The following is an 11,736-nucleotide window of genomic DNA, read 5'->3' as shown; positions in this document are numbered from 1 at the left end:
GGCGGCATTATACCCAATGACTCGATCGCTTTGGACGGAGAACATTTTGTGGCGAGAACAGCGGGGTGCGTGAGCGGCGCCTGGGTTGCAGTGTTTATCAGTAAGTGTGAGTGCTCGTGAGCGGTCACAGGGCATACGTTCACAACACGGCTGGTATACTTTAAAGTTTTCGTCCCCTGGAATAACTGTGTAACAGAGCGGGCAGTGAGTAGGTGTGGGCACCGTAATGTGGGCACATATCCTACATCTAACACTCGAGTGGCGCGTGCCCGCTGTAAGTGAGTGGGCTCTGTGACAGTGAGGGACACCGGGGGGATCGTGCTTGTGTGTAGGGGTGAACACTAGAGCGTGGGCACATTTCCTACACTCAAAACACCGTCAGCGTGAGCCGGAAAAAACAGACATTACACTCTTTATGAGATTTATCTGGGTCGCCGTGGAAACGGCGTCTGTGTGCAGGCGAGCGAGTTGAGCAACTGGCTCGTTGGCTGCGGTATACACTACTGCAATAGCCTTTGCTAAGGGGACTGGCAGAGCGGGTCGTTTTGATGGCGCTCCAGCCGTGGTGGGACTCGCGCATCTTCTCCTCTGTGCGGCTGCTAGGAGGACTTCGCGGCTCCGGTTTCAACGCGATCTTGGGCCGTGGGTCCCCGGGGGGGAGGCGGCTTGTGGCGGCTGTTTGCGCGATCTAGGGCGGCCACCCTGTCGTCGCTGCGAAGACGGTCCGTTGCGCTGCGCAGGTCCGTGAAAACAATCTGGTCCGGGCCCTTCTCGTCCATTTGGCGGAGGAGATTGGCCTGGAGAATCTGTAGGACTGCCATCGAGTGCAGGCCTTAGACGGGAGGGCAGACTTTGAGCGCCATCTCGCGGATGCCGGGCAAAGGTGCGCTGCGACCGCTTCTTCCACTGGGGGAAATTGGTATCCCAAAAAACCGTCATGGATGGTTTCTCCCTCCACCTCATCCCCTGAGGCGACAGCAGTGAGGGCAGAGGCCGGCAGCTGTGCGTCGAGAGGGGGGGGGGGGGGGGGGGGGGGAGACGGGGAGAGCGAAGCTCGAGGTAAGGGAGACAGGCGGAGTGACAGCTTCAGCATCGAACACGGCAAGTCGAGCCCGCAGGGTCGACATTGACATCTCGTCGCAGTGGACGCAGCCTCCCGAAGACAGAGCGAGGGCTGCGTGGTCTCGTCCCAGGCGGAGAGCGCAGAAGATGGCGGTCGCTGAGCGGGGCTCCTCGAAAAACGAGGCATTTTGAAACAAACACCTTGTGCTCTTTTAGACATGTGCGTTGCAGCGGCGAACGCGCGGAGAGGATAATACATTATATCAAAGATATAGAAAGGATATTGACGCCGGATAGCGTAGCAGGCACGGATGGCTGAAGGTGGCAAAGACGGGCGGCTTCCTCAGACGCTGTCCTAAGCTTGCTGGTCGCTTATTTCGACGGCGGCTTCTCTCGGAGTCCAGCGATGCATAGAGCTTCACTGAAGAGATGAAAAATCAGCTAAGCAGCCCCCAAGCCCTTCCTTTTATACGTTAAGCCACCCCCATTCTGGCGGGCTATGATGCGAGAGGGTGCGAAGCGTCCTCATTGACGTCACGCCCAGCTCAGTGGTAGGCTGCTGCAGTTGCCGCGAGGCAGCCAATGGGCAAGCTAGACAGCCTGCTCTAGGTCTGCCTGCTGCTACACTGCAATTGTTTGATTTTGCCAGAAGAGTCAGAATTTAAAATTTGGTTTTGTGTTTAAGGTTTTGAGAAAGTGAGTGATGGTTTCAAGAAATGTGTTTTAGCAATTTTTAGCAGAAAAACTGTAATGTTTTACAGAAAAAGTGATTAATCCGACAAATTGGTTTAGGCGATTGAGAATTTGGTTCAGAGCATGGGGCATAACTTGAATTGTTTTAGCAATTAAAAAAAGTTTATTTTTGTAAAATTAATCAAATATTTTTGTTCATGTACTATATAGAATTTGGAATATGTTCTGATTTTCATCCAGAACATATGGAAATGCTTTTGAAACTTTGGAAATGCATGGATGTATTGAATGGTTTTACAATGGGGAGAGATATAATTATTTTCATCAATGTGCTCTGCACAGTACTGTGTTTTGTTTGGTCACTATATTCATGTACTTTACTAACAATATCTCTGAAAAGAAATCAAACACAGACTATCTCTGAAAAGAAATCAAACACAGACTATCATCAACTCAAGTCATATAGCGCTTTTTACAATACAGATTGTTTCAAAGAAGCTTTAAAGTGATAACAGGAAAATAATGCAACAAAGTTTGTTTCGGCTGTACTGCAGATCTAGAAGAAATTAGAAAAGTAGAAATGTTTAACTGTTTAAGTTTGAGCAGTGTATAAATGGTTCAAACAGAACCAGATTGTATCAACCATGTGTGTGCCATACGGTGTCAAAAATTTGGTTTTATTAAATTATTGTAAAGTTTTGAATGAAATTTTCAAAATAACAGGTGTTCTGCTACTTTTGTGTGTGGATGTGTGAATTGTGTGTAGTGTTTTGATAAAATGAGCCTTGTTTTGTGAAACCGTGCTTAAGTAATCGTAAAAAAAAAACTGTAAGAGGCGGCCTGTATATCAGTAGCCCTCTGCTACTGATATAATTAGTAAGAGTTATTGTAAGTATTTAACACTAAAGAATTAATCAAATTGCAAAGCAACAATAATTTGTCAAGCATAAAGTATGTTTTCTTGTTAGAGTTGTCTACATGCAGCAGCATCAGTTTAGTTACACACTTATAACCAAGCATGGAAGAACCTCATATTTTCTCTGTCAGATAATCAAAGTTTGATAATGAAATGCTCAAAATGTTCAAAACCTTTAAAGCTCATGTCATATAGCAGAACATTATAGTTCAATGGTCACAGTCAGATCTTTCCACACAGCACTTTATTTATTCATACATGCTATTGAAATTCACATAGACATCCAAAGAAGCATTTAATCTTTGTTAAACATTCAATCAAACAAGCCACCATCAAATGAACACATCATTTCTCGAGCAAGATTAACTTCCTTGTTCCTTGTGGTGTAACAGTGATTATGAAAACATGAAGATGTGGTTTATCTGATTTAACCTGTCAACACATAATGACCATTGTGCATTTATTTTCTTTGGTTATGAATATGGTGCATTCACAAATAAAAATGTCCCTACATTTTGAAATAGTTTACAAGTCACTCGACATTAGGTTAAATGCACAACACAAAAAAGAGGAAATGAAACTAAGCAAAATTGTAACTTTATAAATTACAAATAATTGAATGAAGCAAATCCTGAGGTTATTGTAAGTACAAATGAAGACATAACACACTCTCTTGAGGTAAATAAACAAAATCACTGTTAACATTTTGACAGCATCCAAGTAAACATATTTTTTCTTCTGTTATTACTGTATATTAGATACCGTATAAAAACTGATGTCACATAAAAATCGCTCCTCTTATCAGTGACAATAAAAATGAAAATGTATGCAAGTAACAGGGATGTATAAAATTGATCAAGATCACACCCAAGATATTATCAAATAAACACAATACAGTGCCATATCTCTCTCTCATCTATCTCTGACAAACTGCATCAAAACACACAGTTTAAACTCATCATAAATGCTTCATATTACAGTTACTTGTTGCTGAAGCCTCCTTGAATTATGGGTAAACTGTTTTCACACTGGAATCTTTATTCGTTGATGGTCACAGACATGGGATTGTCATACGCTGCAGTCTCTAGGTTATCCACTTTCTTTCGGCGGAGTTCGGGAGGAGGTCGAGGTGGAGGGTTTTGAGGAGGTTCTTTGATGCTCTCCCCAACACGCTTTGGTGGCTCTGTCCGGGGCAGTATTGGCTCCCAATGCTCTCCATGAATAGCTGCCTGTGATGCCAGTACAATCATGTACAAAAGGCTGAATTTAATGTGAATAATCTTTACTCCAAGGCCATATGGCCACACACCCAAATACATCCAAACAGATGTTGTCCCAAGATTTCTTTAAGTGACAGTTCATATGAGTCTAATGAAGTGAAATATACTTTACTAAAATACTGTGGGATGGATCATCATACACTTATATCACATATATGTTTTTAAAGCTTAAGTTCACTCAAAAAGGAAAATTCTTTTATAATTTACATCATTCACATTTTCTTTATTCAGCAGAACGTAAAAGGAGAATGTGAATGTTTCACAGAATGTGTATATGAACTACTTTTAACGTCATGAGTTTGAAACCACATGAGGGTGAGCAAATTACAGAATTTTCATTTTGGTTGAACTGTTCACTGTAACAGTTTAAAAGTGAAAAGGGGAATTTTACAAGAGGAAGCATCTGAGCATGAAGCAATAAGATCTTCTTTTAGTTTCCTATCTTATTTTAGTTGTGGTTGCATTCACATTCATTCAGTCACTGAATTATTTTGGCTTTGTTTGGAGGAACTTACCGAAAGGTAGATTAAACTGGCAATTGCTAGACACACACTTCCCAGAACGGTGGCTAACATGAACCCTCCAGGAACACACAGCCTGCAGGGTAACACACACAGAAACACAGCTAGATGCTGTTTTATCCCGCAACAATAAAAGTTCATGGACACCTGACAGAAGAATGAAAGACTTACGCAGCGTGCAAGAATGCTCTGAAGTAATAGTTTCTGGTCAGGGGTCCAAACGCCTTTACACACACTGTGAAGCAGTACTGACCACTAAAAAAATATATATATATATTAAAACAAAAAAGCCTTCCAAGAAAAGTGTATGATTCAAAGCATACAAGGAAGTTTTCACTAGACAAATGACTCAGTCCAAAATGTTTTTATGGTGTGGTGAAATCACCAAGCTGTACTTCCTGTAATTACTTACAGTCTCAAATGAGGTCAGATTGATACATATTAAAGAACACTTACGTTCTCTCAACGCTGGTGCCTTTGGCCCGTTTGCTGCGCGGATATTCAAGCAAACACACAAACACACCGGCAGCACTATCACAGTAAAGGATATAAATGTATACACACTAGAACTACACTTGGGAACTTTACCACAAAAAAAAAAAAAGTAGGCTACTTTATCAGCCGGAAAACTAAAAGAACAAATGAGGAAAAGAGAATGAAAAATGAGGGCAAATCCAAGTCATTTATAGGAAAGATCCCTGCAGAGGTTGTAAGGATACATGCCGAACGCTGCAAACTGCCAGCCTCTGAACTGACCGGCCACTCCGACGATTCCACCAGTCGCATAAACTGCAACAGGAAAAAAGATTAAAGTCATCATGTTTTTGTATATATTCACACAAGCCTGCATTAACTGACATATATGTTTTAAGATAAAAATAGTAGACCTATATAATAATTTAAGCATTGTTCTTTCACATTTAACCATTAGCCTAGCTCAGATAGCCTACTGAAAATCAACTTCTTGGTTTTAATATAAATGAATAATAGGCGATACAATAATTAAAATAAAATAAAAACATCACGGAATGAACGACCGCTTACAGTTTAATACGTTAAACCCTTTAGGTATGTAGTATTCAAATATTAATGTAAGTGTAACTTCCTCGTTTTAAATGCTTTAGACAGCAAAAAACAAAACAAACAAAAAAAAACCAGAATGAGTTAAAGAATTCGAGTATGTGTTCTTACTGAGTCCAGCAGCCAGAGCTTGCTCGTTAGCCCACATAGCCCACTCAATCTTCCCCATGTCCACTTGAGTGCGTGCTGACACTGATAAATGAAGTATATTTTCAACTTAATTCTATAATACAACAATGGGTAGTGGCCAGTGTTTCATAACCCCAACCCTTTCATTTCATCACTTCCGCTTTTACTTTTCATAAAATTAGGCATGTTTGAGATGCGCCTGCCTCGCATGAAATGTAGGCTGTGCGAGAGTAAGCGGCTGCAGTTGAGGGGAGGAGTGAAAAAAGTGCAAGGCAGACAGCTCGGGATTTGGTAAATTTAACATTAGACATGAAGTTTTTTATTATGCAACAGTAACAAATACAACAACAAAAAAACAAGACAAAAAAAGTAATATTCAATAATAGACAATAATGAGGGTTACAAGACAAAACAAAGATTTTAAAATTAGCTTAAGTGTTTTACACCATGACAGTATTTCATGCAGTAGAGTTTTTAGATTTCTTCAAGGAGTTTAGATACATGTCAAATTCTTAAAAATAAAAAGAAGGAATCTTCTTTGTACATTTGTAAATATAAAATCTGGCAAAAAAAAGTAGTAAATGAATTACAAATTTAAAATGAGAAGGGTCTAATTAGATATTAAGTCTATGTTATACTACCTTTGTTTGTGCTTTTCATCAGCTGCTTTCAAAGCAATGTTATATTGTTTTTGTTCTGTTATTTGCCATAATTGACGCAAAAACACGATATGCTCTCGTTGTGTCGTGGCGACATCATGTGGACAACATGTGAACGTGACGTCTGATTGCCATGAATTTACAGAGGTCTGAAGTGGGACATAATTTGTATATTCCCACGCCAAACCTCGTCTGGAATGCAGTAGGTACTAGTGAGTGAGTGAGTAAACCTTGTCTAGAATGAAGTAGTGAGTGAGTGAGTGAGTGAGAGTGTGTGTGTGTGTGTGTGTGTCCACGTATGCACAGGTCCGAGGCCTCTATCTTTGTAATTACCCATGTAAATATGTGAATTTGAATATGATGAACATGCTCCTGAAAACTAACCCCCAGGCTCACAGACAAGTCTTAGCCTAGTCACAGACTAAAATGCATGTTTGAGCGGTTTTAAATTAAAGCAACTTGCACTGCCATATCTTAAAATGTGTGAGTGCCGTTGTTTTGTCTCAAGATACACACTAGTAATGTTTTTTTTAAGGCAATTTTATGTCCTAATTGAACTAAAGACTAATCCTGGCTTAATCTAAGCCAGATTTCACCAGTCCCATATGTTTCTCTTATTTGCGATCTCCCCCATTTTTGACTCAGGTCAATGAGGCCTACAATCAATCAGTTTAAAAAATAAATACAAAACCTGTCCTAATTGAAAGAAAACAAGTTGACAAAAAGATTGAATCTTGATTGAATATTTATTATAAGCTATGCTATTTTGTAGGCTGAAATTTTTTGACAGGGAACACCACAGGTGTGACACTGTATCATTATGTACAAGATAAAAGCATTTCAAAACAAACTTTCTAAACATTAAAGCACACTGATACATTTTTACATTTTATTCAATATTGCCAAAATTACCCACAAATAATGCTTTTTGTTTTGGTCAATAATTGAGCAAATGTGTGCAAAGAATTGTGGTGACTTGGCAGCTGAGATATGCAGCCTTACTAGAATGCAGCCTTCCGAGTGAAAAGCACACCTACAGTATCAGCATGAAAAGAAAGTTGCAATATTCTTTTCTTTCCTTTTGTGGCATATATCCAAGTGAAACCATAGTCATACATGTATTTATGGGTGCTTTTAAATAGAAACAAAGATAAAAATCCCTTTTTGCAGACCATACAAAAAGACAAATCATGTTATCATTAAAAATCATTATTTTATTTAGAGAAAATTGTCTTTTTAGACAACAATTTATAATAAAATATATTTACAAAGTAAAGTATATATTTATGCAAAATCTTTTTATTTTTCTTGATCTAAAAGGATCTTTAAGGTTAATCTGAAACTGCACTCTTCTTGGGCAGCCCGTCAACACCCAACAAATGCAGGTTTGGATCCTCCACCACACATGGTCCAGGACCAGCCTTAAAACAGGTTATGCAGCAATTATGATAAAACAGGTCATGCATACAACACCTTTTTGCACTGACACAGAATTCAATAAGGGTACAGTGTTACATAAATATAGAGAGACAAACCAGGTATTTTATTTCTTTTTAAAGAACTATTACATAACAGATGAACGTGCCTTACAGTTAATGCAGTTTCCAGACACATACCTTAGTGCTGATTATGTAGTGTATGCCCTTTTGAGTTGGCTCCATATTAAGGTCTCTCTTCAGCTCCTCAGAGAGGTCAGCTGAACATACAGGAAGACCTCTGACAAACCTGCAAATTAAAATTACTGCGTTGAGTTATAACTTGATGTGCTTTGACATAAAAACAAACACTGCAGCTCTTCACAAAACAAAGTATCAATATTAACAGCATGCTTGATTTTAGCAACTTACTCTGATCCATTGGCTTCTGAGGGAAAGAAATGACGAACCACCTGTACAAACTCTGGTACATGCTCTTGCAAGGTGTAAATAACAGCATTAGGACCCGCATCAAAGGTATATGCCACCTGAAACAAGACAAAATGTGCAAATACATCAATCCACTTACATCAAAACAAAGGAGTATGCTGAGATTTAAAGAAAGAGATGTAGATTTAGGCCAGATTTACTAAACAGGGCCAGATTTACTAAACAGGTTTTTGTACAAAAAACAAATTTAACGGTTTAGCTGGCAATAGAGACATGGAGCAGGGACCCCCTGATACAAAATGTGTCAAACAGAGCTACATATTAAGCATATAGCCTTCAATATGAATTGAAACCAATCAAACAGCCACAACCACAAATTATTGTTGCACTTGATAAACTGTCTGTATGTTTCTTTTCATTGTTAAAATTGAGATGTATGTATCATAACAAACATACATGCTGCAATAAAAATCACAATTCATTAGTTGTTCACAGTTGTTTTAATCACAATTATTTGAATGGGTTTACAATCTTACATTTTAATTTTACTGTCAGATGGACAATTAAACATTTACCTGAACTTTAGCTTTAGGTGTATAAACATTTTAATTTTACTGTGAGATCAAATCAATGAGGGTGCTTCTGAAGTTAGTGAGTGAGGGTGCTCTAGTAAAGTGCAGATGTAATGTCTAACTAACGGGTTCCACCATAACAAGAATATGTACAGAGAGAGTCTGTAAAGTCATTACTTTTACAATTGCTATAGAATAGAATATTACAAATATTTTGATACCTATATTTTTCTGTTAATCTTATGTCTGCATTTACATGGCTTAATACGTATCTACAGTATTCTGACTTGTCATATTTTTGTCCCGTGCTATGGTTATCGCTCTGTCAATCATTGCAATTTCGAGAGTGCATCCCGCATATGAAGATACCACTTCCGAAATTTTGCAGCGTGTAATTGGCCTTCGGTCCTCTAAGCCAGGGTTTTTTAAAGTGGGGACTGTGACCCATTCTCAGGGGGCAATGAAATTATTTGCTATACTGTATACTGTATTTGCTATACAAGTCTTGTTTTTATCATCTAAGTAAGACATGCAACGATTTATATTCCAAAGTGACTTATATTATGCATTTAACATCAAATAAGCAAAGAGTAGAAACTTAAAAGTAGGCACTTTATGGTTTCTATATATTTCTTATGTCTGCATGACAAGTAGGCAAGTTTTGGTTCATTTTTGTTACCTGCTTCAGGAAAGTTCACGGAGACCAAGATGGCAAGCACATTGTGTTTTTCTTTTTCTTTTTTTTTACAAAAGTACAACGTTTTACTGTTATTTTGAAGGTTCACAAATGAAAATAGACCCTTTACCATTCTGAATGTCTTACTTTTATCTGACAGGGTAAGTTGTTTCCGCTGATATAAGGAATCCAAGTGATTGCGCTGGCGTCTCACGCACACACACATATAACAATATTAGTTATTCTCACATTGCTATCTTGACGTTGCAGCCTCTTATAAGACTACTAAACTCACACTGTTCGTTCGTTGGCCAGAGGATGGCCCGACTGAGCCTGGTTTCTCCCAAGGTTTTTTCTTTCCCCCATTCTTTTACCTGATGGAGTTTTGCCACTGTCGCCTTGGCTTTTGGCTTGCTTAGTTGGGGACATTTAATTCAACAATATTAATTTAATTCAACAATATTATTGATCTGCCTGCATTGACACCATTATATGAGAACTGAACTGAAAGATGACATCACGGTTTTGTCCAGAGCGGCTATATATATATATATATATAGAAACTAAATTAATAACTTTTTTTACAACAAAAACAATAAAAATTTTCTGTTGTACAATATGTAGGCTGTGTCACTCAGCGTGAGCATGCCGTGGTGTTATTCCACATGCTATTTTGGATATTGTGGATTTTTATTTTATTATCCGGTTTCTTTTTTTCCTCTGTTCTGAAGAGGCCTATCATTAAATTGAAAGGATTTAGAGTGATGGGAAGTAAAATATAAGTTTAGGGGAGACGGGGTATGGTTGTAACATGGGGAGAGTTGTAACTAGTCTAGTCATGACCTAAAGGTTAAAGGGTCAGATTGGTATCCCGAAAGTTGGGAGTTCGATTCTCAATACCGGCAGGAAATGACTGAGATAACCCCCTATCACTCACCAGGCACCGCAGAGAATGGCTGCCCACTTCTCCGGGTGTGTGAGTCCACGTTTTGCAGTGTGTGTGGGTTCACTACTCACTGCTCCTAATGTATGTGCACTAACTTGGATGGGTTAAATGCAGAGGACAAATTCCAAGTATGGGTTAGCAGACTTGGCCTTCACAATCAGATCAGTTGAGATGACAATGTTGAAAGCCAGTGGTGAGGATTCTGAGACCCTAGACAATAAAAACTTTTGTGTTGTCTGTATGGAGCCATTTGGCAACTCAAAGCCTAAGGAAGTTGGGTAAAATGTGCCCACCAACAATCTAAGATTAAAAAATACTGCAACATTGTCTATGTGTGAATATTCTCAATCAGAGTAACAGACACAAATAGTTTTTTGTTAGATCTACACATTCTCTACACAAGTACACTGCAGTCGAGTGTTCATTAAGTATAAATACCGCTAAGGAAGTTTGTTCTAGTAGACTAACTTACACATGCACATCCTCCTGAGGATTTGAGCTGTGGTCTGTGAGAGGCATTGTTTTGTATTAATCTTTTGGATTGTTTTTTAAGTTTATTGCATGGTGTGGCTGCTGTTTTTGCTTCTTTTGTCTAATTGTTACAACTTAACAGTAGTGGGGTAGATTGTAACAAAGGCAAACCATGTATTTGACATCAACTCATACGGGCTGTGATATTCTTACAGAGGTTTGAATGGGTGCCTTTTGTAGTAAACAAATGTGTGTACTTTGTATAAAATTCAGTGAGTTACAGCAGCCTGGTCCCCCCTATAGTGTTTAGAGTTAGTCAATTTACCAGTTTTATTTACCAGTATTTTACATTTCTGAATCTAATAATAAAACGTAACTTATACACCAATGCTATCTGGGGGAGTTTTCAAACGCAAGTTTGACCAGGTGTGACTTATTTTCTGGAAAATAAGGTAAATAATAAAATTGAGCTGAAGCCTATTATTAAAAAGTGCATTTACAAATTTACAACATTTGCATCAATAAAACAAGCATATTATGTTCATTACTCTCACCCACATTGATTTTTGGCTTAATCACTGTTATTATTAATGGGACCAGTTATTAACTAGGACTGGGTCCTAGGAACATTTTCTTCCCTGCAAATGTCCCTGAAGCTGCATGAAAAACAAAAGTTTTATTCAATGGATTATATATAGCCTCGAAAGCGCAAGACCACTCTACACTTTGTTAATGAGAGGATGTTTTGAGCGGAGAGTGGTTTCTAACTTAAACACCTCTAATTGGCTATTGTGTTCAAGAGATCAACAAACATGTTTGTGATTGGCTAAATTGCTTACCGCTGCAAAAACACATTATAAATAGAA

The 11,736-nt window shown here is 38.6% G+C and overlaps 2 protein-coding genes across 2 annotated transcripts in view; both read right to left on the bottom strand.

The window, feature by feature from the left end:
• Positions 1-2,887: 2,887 nt before the first annotated feature.
• Positions 2,888-5,902, bottom strand: cyba (cytochrome b-245, alpha polypeptide). The gene is made up of 6 exons (XM_079620386.1): positions 5,664-5,902; positions 5,192-5,261; positions 4,929-5,003; positions 4,644-4,727; positions 4,467-4,548; positions 2,888-3,900 (listed from the first exon to the last, which is right to left on the bottom strand). The coding sequence occupies exons 1-6, from the start codon at positions 5,719-5,721 to the stop codon at positions 3,709-3,711; spliced, it is 561 nt and encodes a 186-aa protein (XP_079476512.1). The 5' UTR covers positions 5,722-5,902; the 3' UTR covers positions 2,888-3,708.
• Positions 5,903-5,951: 49 nt separating this feature from the next.
• mvda (mevalonate (diphospho) decarboxylase a) overlaps positions 5,952-11,736 on the bottom strand; it is a 28,997-nt gene continuing 23,212 nt past the window's right edge. The window contains exons 8-10 of the mRNA XM_079620384.1: positions 8,188-8,303; positions 7,957-8,065; positions 5,952-7,761 (exon numbers count right to left, since the gene is read on the bottom strand). Coding sequence (XP_079476510.1) covers positions 7,672-7,761; positions 7,957-8,065; positions 8,188-8,303 — 315 coding nt within the window. The 3' untranslated portion in view covers positions 5,952-7,671. The remainder of the gene's footprint in view (positions 7,762-7,956; positions 8,066-8,187; positions 8,304-11,736) is intronic.

The sequence above is a fragment of the Phoxinus phoxinus genome (assembly GCF_949152265.1).
Source record: "Phoxinus phoxinus genome assembly, chromosome: 8".
Lineage (NCBI taxonomy): Eukaryota > Metazoa > Chordata > Actinopteri > Cypriniformes > Leuciscidae > Phoxinus > Phoxinus phoxinus.
The sequence above is the reverse complement of the archived record's forward strand: the minus strand, read 5'-3'. Positions and strand labels throughout refer to the sequence as shown.